The sequence below is a fragment of the Mytilus edulis genome, chromosome 4, assembly GCF_963676685.1.
Source record: "Mytilus edulis chromosome 4, xbMytEdul2.2, whole genome shotgun sequence".
Classification (NCBI taxonomy): domain Eukaryota; kingdom Metazoa; phylum Mollusca; class Bivalvia; order Mytilida; family Mytilidae; genus Mytilus; species Mytilus edulis.
Window position 1 is genome coordinate 13,950,170 of NC_092347.1, and position 10,703 is coordinate 13,960,872.

The 10,703-nt window shown below is 30.2% G+C and overlaps 1 protein-coding gene across 3 annotated transcripts in view; it reads left to right on the forward strand.

Annotated features, from left to right (window-relative positions):
- Positions 1–2,620, forward strand: part of LOC139519022 (double-stranded RNA-specific adenosine deaminase-like) — a 28,924-nt gene extending 26,304 nt beyond the window's left edge. For all 3 annotated transcript variants that reach the window (XM_071310735.1, XM_071310737.1, XM_071310736.1), the window contains 2 exons: positions 318–564; positions 914–2,620. In XM_071310735.1, the coding sequence (XP_071166836.1) occupies positions 318–564; positions 914–1,190 (524 nt within the window). In that variant the 3' untranslated portion in view covers positions 1,191–2,620. The remainder of the gene's footprint in view (positions 1–317; positions 565–913) is intronic.
- Positions 2,621–10,703: the final 8,083 nt, after the last annotated feature.

The following is a 10,703-nucleotide window of genomic DNA, read 5'->3' on the forward strand; positions in this document are numbered from 1 at the left end:
TAAAAACTGAATATATTTCAGTGTTGCCGATTTGCATTCAAGAATAGATCATAATAGAGTAAAACTTTGAAGTAAGTTATGTATCTATGAACAAATAAAAGGAAGAAGTAGGGCATACATAAGAAAGACTGCAAGCCAACGACACTTTGAGCCAAGTATTTTTTACTATCTTCACCAAACGGCAATACAAATCAAATCGTGATTTTGGTAAATTAAACAATAACCGTGGAGGTCTGATATCAACATTATATTCTCTGACGGCCATAGACATTGAAATATAACTATAGAAATATTTTTTGTTTTGTCTTTTAAATTAGGTGATGTCTACAATTTTAATCATTTATCCAGAGCTTTGTGCTGTCGAGTAAAGAGACAGTCTCCGTGTATATCTAGCGAAACGAGCGCCGTAACAGTTAATCACCCAGACATTGCTATATCTACTATTTGTGATTTACCTGAGATAGGAAAATCAAAGCCAGTAAGTGTGAACTGGAACATTGTTGATGGCTCCACTGAAGTTACGAATGGTAGAACTGGAAAAGTTAGCCCTGATTCATATTTAAAGTAAGTCTTTCACTACAATCTTTATAACAATATAACAAACGACATTTTGAAGAACAGAAGAGTTGGTTCTCATAATGTTTTATTTTTAGTTTATTTAGCCAGAACAATTCATTTTTCATATTATGAACAGTCTTTTTCATATCCTTAATGACCATTCATAAAATCGAAGAAGATGTTAATCTCGTGACATGTGATGTGATCTGAACTCTAGTATATTTTTTCAACATTTTCTAATGACCAACAATATCTTGTACAATACAATTATATACACGTTGCACTAGTTAATTTTCTTTCTTTTAATTGTCAAATAAAGATGAAGCCACAATTTTAATTTTCATAATGTTTTTAGGTCACCGCCACCAGATTCGTGTATTTATTCAAGATTGTGCAAGAAAGAACTGTTTTGTCTGTATAAAACAATTACAACGAGTCAACCCAATTACGAAAGTTGTTATCAACGACTGAGGGACAGCCATATAGTGATAGACAGACAAATAAACTACCATGAGGCAAAACTATCATCTGAACAATACCAAAGAAGAAAAACTGAGTTGTACCGTACTTTTATTGAGAGAGGTTATGGTATGTGGGAAGAGAGAGAAGATGTGGATGAGTTTAGTCTTTAGAATGTAATCTGAACCACTTTTATCACTATGACTAAAATGTCGAACTGACTTGTTTTACTTGGCTGTGTCACATTTTAATTCGTTTTGATTAATGCTTAAGTCAAGTTATTTATATACAGTACAAGAACAATACAATGTAGAATTGTAAGTGTTTGAAAGTGCTGGTCTCTTAAAGGTGTTTGAAACATCGTTAATTTATATAATAGCATATTTACGTGGTTGTACCTAATTTCAAATACTATTACTTATTAAACGTGAATATTAATAATAACACGAAGAACATTCCCTTTACTTTCAACACCTATGACGGGCTAGAAGTCTTGATATTCATGGACTTTAATGGGCTGAAACAACTTTTACTTTCTTTTTCATTTATAACTGTTCTGTTTGCTAGTATAAAAAAATGAAAACAAACAAATTTTACAAATTCCGTTCTCCGTTTATCCAACATAAAGGCTTTTCAAGATGAATGGAAAAAAGTTATTTTTGTGATATATCTTCACGTTCTATTGATCGTCTAATTATTCTATGTAGTGAATATTTTGGTATAAATTATCCCCATCAAAAAGACATAAAGGATGCTACAAGCACATTCGTATGTCGTTTTTTGAAATATACCTAGAAATTGAGAGTAGTTTGACCAAATGTTAAACTTATACTGTTGTCATGCAATCATTCTAGCATCATAACGCTAATTTATATATAAAAACAAGACTAAATACTTCTCTTGTTATCTGTATTGAATTATATTAAAACATATTTGTCCCAAGACATTGCGCAATATATGTGTCTTCCATTATTTATTACGGTGCTGCTCTGAATTTAGCAAGTTTATTACTTGTAGCTTGTTTCCAGTAAATGTATTAATTCTTTGATATGATATTGTTTATGTTGTTTTGATTGTAGTTGTATTATTTCTTATCCTATGAATTAGTATTACATAGATACAAGTATTTAAATGCGTTGTCTGTACTAGTTCGTAATGTACGCTAAAGTGTGCACATTTAATCCACATTTTTTTTATATTTCAATAAGTAGCATTAATATCTCATAAAACAATCATGTTTGGTTCTCCACTTGAACACATAGCCGTGTAAGACAGGAGTCTCGTCAGTGGATGTCTTCTGTTGTATCAATGTTTTGGTCGTGTCCGGTGTTTGGTATTTTTAATTGCAGGCATTTGATAAGCCATCAAATTGTTCTAGATGCGAATCGACAAAGAGACTGACATAATTTGTATAGGCTTTTCATTTTGTCTAATGTAAGAGAGTTGTGTTGACTGTTTTGTGTCATTTTTATGCTATGTTGTTGTTTGTCTTTTTGTTCACCACTTTATTTTCTTGCTTGAATTATTTTATTTATTGAACTTTATTACAACATGTAATTTTGTAAGTTCCATGTTTCTCAAATGAATTTTACGATAAGTCTTATATTGTCTGCAATTCTTACTGTATCAGGTAGATACATCATATAATGTTTGTATTTAGATATGACGATTTCAGATAATAAACATTGCAATATTTAAACATTCGGATTTAACTTTTCATTAGAGTGGGGCGCTCATATTCGCCGGGGACACAATATCGCCGTTTTATGATTTTGAGGTGTAAAAACTTCAAAAATGGTTGAAATGGAAGAAATATGCCGGTAAATTATATTATTATAACAAAAATGATTTTTTTTTAAATTTAGACAAAATTTCGGCACTTACCGCAAAGGACCGAAAAACAGACTTGTAACGATTTTCAGCCAATTTCCTGAATGAAAAAATAATTTCAAAGAAGTATTTCTTTGTAATTCTTTGACTGATTGCCCTAAATTTCAGTTCCTAAGACCTTTGAAATGTCTGCTAATCATCTATAACGAAATTGATTTCACAAGGTCATGTTTTTCTCTGGCTGTTTATGACATCTTTACACTAAATCCATTGGATGTTGGATGTGTACAGATTGATAGTTTAGTCTAAGATGTATGATTTTTTATTAGTTGTAAGTGGCTTTGAACTAGCTGTCAGATAACTACGAGTACTCTCAGATCTGTTTATTGCGTCTTTTTGTGTCGGGATGTATAAGTACCCGGCCACGTCTACTTGTAGTTTTGTCCTTCTGATGAGTTAAGCCTTTTCAACTAATTTTTATAGTTCGTTCTTATGGTGTACTGTTATACCACTGTCCCAGGTTAGGGGGAGGGTTGGGATCCCGCTAACATGTTTAACCCCACCACATTATTTATGCATGCGCCTGTCCCAAGTCAGGAGCCTGTAATTCAGTGGTTGTCGTTTCTTTATGTGTTACATATTTGTTTTTCGTTCATTTTTTCACATAAATAAGTTGCCGTTAGTTTTCTCGTTTGAATTGTTTTACATTGTCTTATCGGGGCCTATTATAGCTGACTATGCGGTATGCACTTTGCTCATTGTTGAAGGCCGTATGGTGACCTATAGTTGTTAATGTCTGTGTCATTTTGGTCTTTGGTGGATAGTTGTCTCATTGGCAATCATACCACATCTTCTTTTTTATATTGATAAAAATATTTAGAGCTGCAATTATTTGCTTTTAAATAGATGTGTAAAAACGGCGAATATGTGTCCCCCTTTGACAAAACATTAGGCAATTTCAAATAGCTTTTAATCTAACTTTTTTAATGTTATCTACATATAGAAATATCAGTATACTTCAAAAAAATAAAGACCTGAACGTTAACTGCATAAAACATGGAAACTTATGCCGAAAATGAGCACCCCTACTTCAAGGAGTGGGATGGTTTTATAACTAAGTTTGAACTTATTTTTTACTAAAATATTTAACAAATTGGGAGTCAGAACGTATCTTTTAAGAAAAAAACATAATCCATACTTTTTAAAGTTAAATGCTAATTCCCTTAGTTAGGTCAATTTTTTTTAAAGAAAATGTGACTAAGGAATGTTGACTATTTCCTCTGCTGCTTGACAGACCATCTTCTAAAACAAATACGCTTTATACAATCCAAAAATATATTTTCAAAAAGTAAACGTTTATATAGAAACATCTTCAAAACAGATAGCTTCTATCAATTCAGAAACCATTAGGAGTTAGTTTATGACACGCAATTGTTTAGGCGTTATGTAATAGCAAATACAATTTGCACATCACACATGCTTGACCATGTTTGAAGAGGTAATTGCTTGGGGACTTTTGTTAAAGCAATTAAGATTCGAAACTACGAAAACTAATAGACGACTGAAAACAACAGGTGTATGCTTACAACACGCAAATGCGTTGAATTTTGTTACATATTGTTATTGCATAATTGCTTTTTTTTATACGAACAGAATTGCCTATGTCAGTTTTTTTGCAAAACTTAATGTCTACTGTATATCTTCATTCTGAAGCCGTGTTATGCATTCGTGAACTTGTCGCATTAATCCAAACTCTCGTTTAGTAGCTACATTCTGTAATGGTATTAAAACTACATTTTTCCTTAAAATGTCCTGTACCAAGTCTGGAAATGGCAGTCTTTCTTTGTGTGTTGCATTATCGTTTGTTTTTTGTTTACTTCTGTGTTTCTGTTTTTTCGCTATTTTCCTCTAATGGTTGATGTGTTTCTCTCGGATTTAGTGTGTAACTGGGATTTGTTTTTGTCTTAATCGATTTCTGACTGCCGAACAGCAGCATACTACTGTTGCATTTCTTAACTCTCTCCATCAGGCAACGTTTTAGTTGGGTTTTTTTTTTACCAACAGTATCACTAGTGAGCAGTATTTTGTCTAAATATTTTAAAAATGGATTCAAAATGTTAATGATATGTCTTTTTGTGCCACTATATAATCCATTTATCCTTTGACTCCTATTCTAAACTGATAAATTCTTCGATGATAAATACAAAACAAATCGAAATCCGTTCAAGTTTTCTTTGATAAATGTCATTAGATCTGCTAATTGCACACACAACACTGGATATGCTACCAATCAAAACCCTAAAAATATAACGTTGCTGTCTGCCATGAAATAGTAGCTAATGATGATTAGCAACATGTGCTAATAGAGATAATAATTTAATATCAAAATATTTATAAAGTCAAACAAGAACAAAGTTGAAGAGCATTGAGGATCCAAAATTCCAAAAAGTTGTGCCAAATACGGCTAAGGTAATCTATGCCTGGGATGAGAAAATTCTTAGTTTTTCGAAAAATTCAAAGTTTTGTTAACAGGAAATTTATGAAATTGAACACATTATTGATATTCATGTCAACACCGAAGTGTTGACTACTGGGCTGGTGATACCCTCGGGGACGAAACGTCCACCAGCAGTGGCATCGACCCAGTGGTGTAAATAGTTATCAAAGGTACCAGGATTATAATTTAGTACGCCGACGCGCGTTTCGTCTACATAAGACTCATCAGTGACGCTCATATCAAAATATTTAGAAGCCAAACAAGTACAAAGCTGAAGAGCATTGAGGATCAAAAATTCCAAAATGTGTCAAATACGGCTTAGTTGATTAAGTTTAACCAATCTAATGTGATAAAATGAAACAATTCGAGGATAATGCATTCATATTATAATCCAATAAATCAAAATACATTCAATTATTGAAATTAATTGCAGTAACTTGTGCATAAAAGCAATCTATTTTCGTCAGAGAAACACAAATAAGTAGAAAATCATTTAAAATATTGTAATTACTTATCAAATTTCTATAAAAAAAAAATGAAAACATTCTTCAAACAGTAAACATAATATGGATATTTACCGAAGTAGTGTACTTTAATATATAACTCCTACATTTAGGTACAAAAATCTTTAAGTCGTAAAAACATTGTCAAGAAATGGAAATAACATAGGTCATACTTTTGACGATGTAATCCAACATGAATGATTTTATGTGTTACACACACTCTTGCATAAAAACAATATAAATAAAAAGTTACATAAACGAATGTGAAAAATATAAACAACAAATACAGAAAGAAAGAAGAAAAAGAATACACTTCCTTTCATTCTGAAGTAAACATAGTACAAATCATAAGTTTTGTTGCAAACGAAAATTAAAATTCACAATAATTCTTATGCTCGGTAGATGTTGCTGCTTTGTTTATGCCATTAAAAAACTTCATGTAATAATTTCTGATAAATATGGATTTTTTGGGGTTATTTTACTGAATACTTATACAGAGGTATCAAAATTTTCCCATTTCCTTGTTTATGTATATATTTAATTTATTACAAAAAATCAAAATCACAAAGAATGACAAGGCTACGAGAAAAAAAAATGAAGACCAAAAACAGTTCACAAAAAAAGTTTGAAAAGGGAAACGAAATCTTTTAAATTTCTTACATAACACAAACAACATATCACAAACCTCTACAAAGAAACCAAATCTCTTAAAACATATTCCCCGTGTGTGTTGGCATCATTCTTTTTTTTGAAAATAATAACACAGTATATTTCTCATATCTTAATTACAATTTGCTCAATTTATAATTGCTATAATAAGAGTTAATATAAAAAAAAAGGATTGTTTATCAAATCTAATAAATTTAAACCTCCATCATACAATAATGATAATAATGATTTATTTCAATAGACAACAAAATTACTAATGCAAAATTTAGATACATGTATTTCAGAGTAAACTATAGAAATGATTTAAAATCATTTAGTTTAAACTTTGTACAGGGAAATACTAAAAAGGACTTAAAAACACTAACAACCTTCTGTTCCAATATCACAAACGTGCTATTATAAGTTTCATAAAATATTCATATTCCAAAAAGACTAACAAAATTAAAACAATTGTTTGAAATTTATAGTTATCTCTTTTAACTTGTGCGTTTTTTCTGTTGAGACTACTTATATCTCAAATTTGACACTAACACAATGTTGATTTGAGCATTTCAATGTATCAGAGTGTGAAATTGATACATTTTCGTGCAATATAGAAAGATGCAGAACTCTAGCTTCCTTGATGTAAACAGTTATCATGATTGGTATTTTTTAGAAATTTTCGATGACGCTTCTTAAAAATATTTTTCAAATCTAACAAATATTTCAATATAATGATTAATTTTTATACATAATGCATAGATATTTTTTCATATTATATACGCATTTCTTTAATATTAAATTTAATATGATTATGAGAGAATTTATCATCCACGATTAAGTAAGAAAATTAATAATTTATTGACATAGACCAAACATGTAACAAAAATTGTAAAACAAAAACCTGCAGTATAGTAGAAACAATATGACGAATCTTTAAACTTTTAACATTTATAATGGTTTGCTTTCAAAATCATAGGCCTTCAAGTTAACCGGTAAAACATGTGTTTTGCTTACAATTGAAAACATATAAAAGAAGAGGGACGAAAGATACCAAAGGGACAGTCAAACTCATAAATCTAAAACAAACTGACAACGCCATGGCTGAAAATGAAAAAGACAAACAGAAAAACATGCAATAGTACACATGACACAACATAGAAAACTAAAGAATAAACAACACGAACCCCACCAAAAACTAGGGGTGATCTCAGGTGCTCCGGAAGGGTAAGCAGATCTACTCCATATGTGGCACCCGTCGTGTTGCTTATGTGATTACAAATCCGGTAAATAGTCTAATTCGGTAGGTCACATTCATGAAAGGGAAGGGGATTGTAGTTACGACGTAAGGAACATATCCGATATCATTTGTGAAACGGTTATTCCATAACGGTCAACCAACTCGTGATGGCGTCCGTAAAATTTAAGTTATTATATAGGTACATGTATTATATAACATACAAGTGCTGAATCAAAGTTCATGTTGATGTTACGTTCGTATTGATAAAAAGTTATATAATTAAAAATTTGTTTACAAGCTACTGTGGACGTGTATATATAATGAACTACGTATTGAACAAAGAGTTTACTATACTGTCTAGTAAGTACTTGTTCTTCATTTCCACATTTACTGTCTACTTTTAGAAACAGTTTTTTACAGGATTCAGACGACGAATTGTTCCTTTCGCTTATATTTGGATCATATTTGTTGGCGGCAATTAGTAAAGTTAGGTATAAAGCTACATTCTATGAAATTAGTAATGGTTACTTCATGAAATTTATCGATGGTATTTTCACGAATTCCTCTATTCTGAATTCTAGGGGAAATTTGAGATATTTTTAATTTCTAATTTCTTCTTAATAAATTTAATTCATTGCGATTTACTACTACGTCATAATGGAGGGAGCTGATTATGTGAGAACATATTTAAGAAAAAGGAGATGTAGTGCATATATCAAAGAGACAGCCATTAACGACAAAGAAGTCATTTTAGACCATACACACATTGTTACAGTGTCATTCAGTAGTATTATATATGCTATGGACTGATATATATGAATTTTATACTGTATTTTATCGATTGAAAACAATCTATCCTATCATTAATAATCAATTATCTTCTATATTTATCATAAATGAGATTAAATCCCAAATTACGAAAAATGTATATTTACATTTCATAATAGAAACTGTAACAGTTTTAATATCAGAATAGTGTTATGATATAACGTACTATACACGATTATCATAATTCGAATTTTATGACATGTATTTCTTTCCAAAAATCTGGCTTGTCATATATATATATATATATATTGACATGAATATTAATAGGTAACTGCACTAGTACTTGTCTTTAATCTATAAAATCACATGGTCAGAGACCTGTCCTATTTTCAACAACCAGTTCGAATAGACCAAGTATTTGAGTATTGAACGTTTGCATTTACATTTTTCCATGTTTTGTTTGTGAGTTTTGGTCATCATATATAAACATTATTTCAATCCTTATTGGGTTTTCAATATGATGATTAAATTGATTATGCTGAAGAAAAATTATCTATAGCTATCGTCAGCGATTTTCAAGACTTCGCCTCAGTTGACAATGTTTTCTCGGGTCAATAATCTGATATACCAACTTCTAAGCAATGATATATCTGTATGTAGTTAATGAAATCTTTAAACCCGCCTCCTGTTGCGAGATTTTCTCTGTCAATTTGACTTATAACCCGTTTCTATTCTCTATTCTAATATACATTATCCATATGTTTTGATTTATATGAGACATTAGAGTAATCATAAATCTAAGACTTCAAATTATTATATAGATTTACGATCTATATCAGACGTTAACTATTAAATGAAATAGATGAAGTGACTCTGAAATCATTGTGCTGTTCTTTGCTACCTAAACTATATTCATCTAGCGCAATAAATTACATATGACTTGAAACTATAAACTTAAAATAGTTTGTGCTAATCTTTTTTGCAAAGCATAAGCAATATGTTTTATAAAATGTTTTTTTATTCATTTAATAGTCGTACATTTCAAATAATTATATATAATTTCAAATTTGGTCTTTTCAGCTAATATTTTAGTAAACACATACAGTATTTCATAAAGATCCTTTTAAACCAATTTGAACGTTGAAAATGATTTTTTCGGTAAGTATAAACTGTTGGGACATACTATTCGAAAACAAGCACATAAGTTTTATGTTTGACTTGAAAACAGTTATTCAACACGCATTCGATTTTTTTATTGGACTTTTTTGGCATGGATTCTCGCATAATTAGCGTTTTTCTCTAAATTTACAGCCAATTTAAAAATAGTCGTTGATATGTTTTGAATTCTGGCTGGTGCGGTTGAAATTTTGAAAGAACGTTATTATCTCCCCTAGTTATACATCACAGTGTTGACAACAATGATAGGGTTAATCTTCCAAACATTTACTAAATGACCTTATGAACTCAATAATGAAAAAACAAATAAACAGGTAATACAAATTTTAACATGATTGTTGATCTAAATAAAAATTAGTCAATAATTTCATTATTATTATTTGTCCTTATTTTCATTTTATACTGTTTTGTTTCTGTTTCTGTTTTGTGTTAATTCTATAATTATTTCTATTATCATTAAGTCTGCTTATACATAACTTTATAAAGATTGTTAAATATCTCGGGATATAAAATTTCTAACAATGAATAGAAACAACCTTTCCTGCAGTTATCAACACTGATTGATTATTCTAGAAAAGAAATAGTATAATTTAATATCTAAACTTCCGTTTTTAAGAAATCTAGTGTTGTCGACTTTCGTCAGGATTTATGGAAATGTTGGTAAACTATTTTTTTATTTAGAACTTATCAAAGGGGATTTAGGTCGTGACTTTTCATAATTACCCAATGAAAATCCCTGTGATATAGAGGTATGGTTGATGATAAGGTTGAAATATAATTAAAAAAATCTTCCCTCATGTTCACTGGATTTTTATATATAGTTGATATTTTTTTCAGTCACCTTTATATCAACAGCCACTTCTGAACCGACAACACAAAGTTGTTATACCTTACTCAAATCTACCTCAATGAATATTTGAATTGTTGTCTACATGTACTTACAGGTAATGTTAATCAGAAAACAGATGCAAAATGAAAAGAAATTGTAAAAAGAAGAAAAAGCTAAACATACATTAACAGTAAC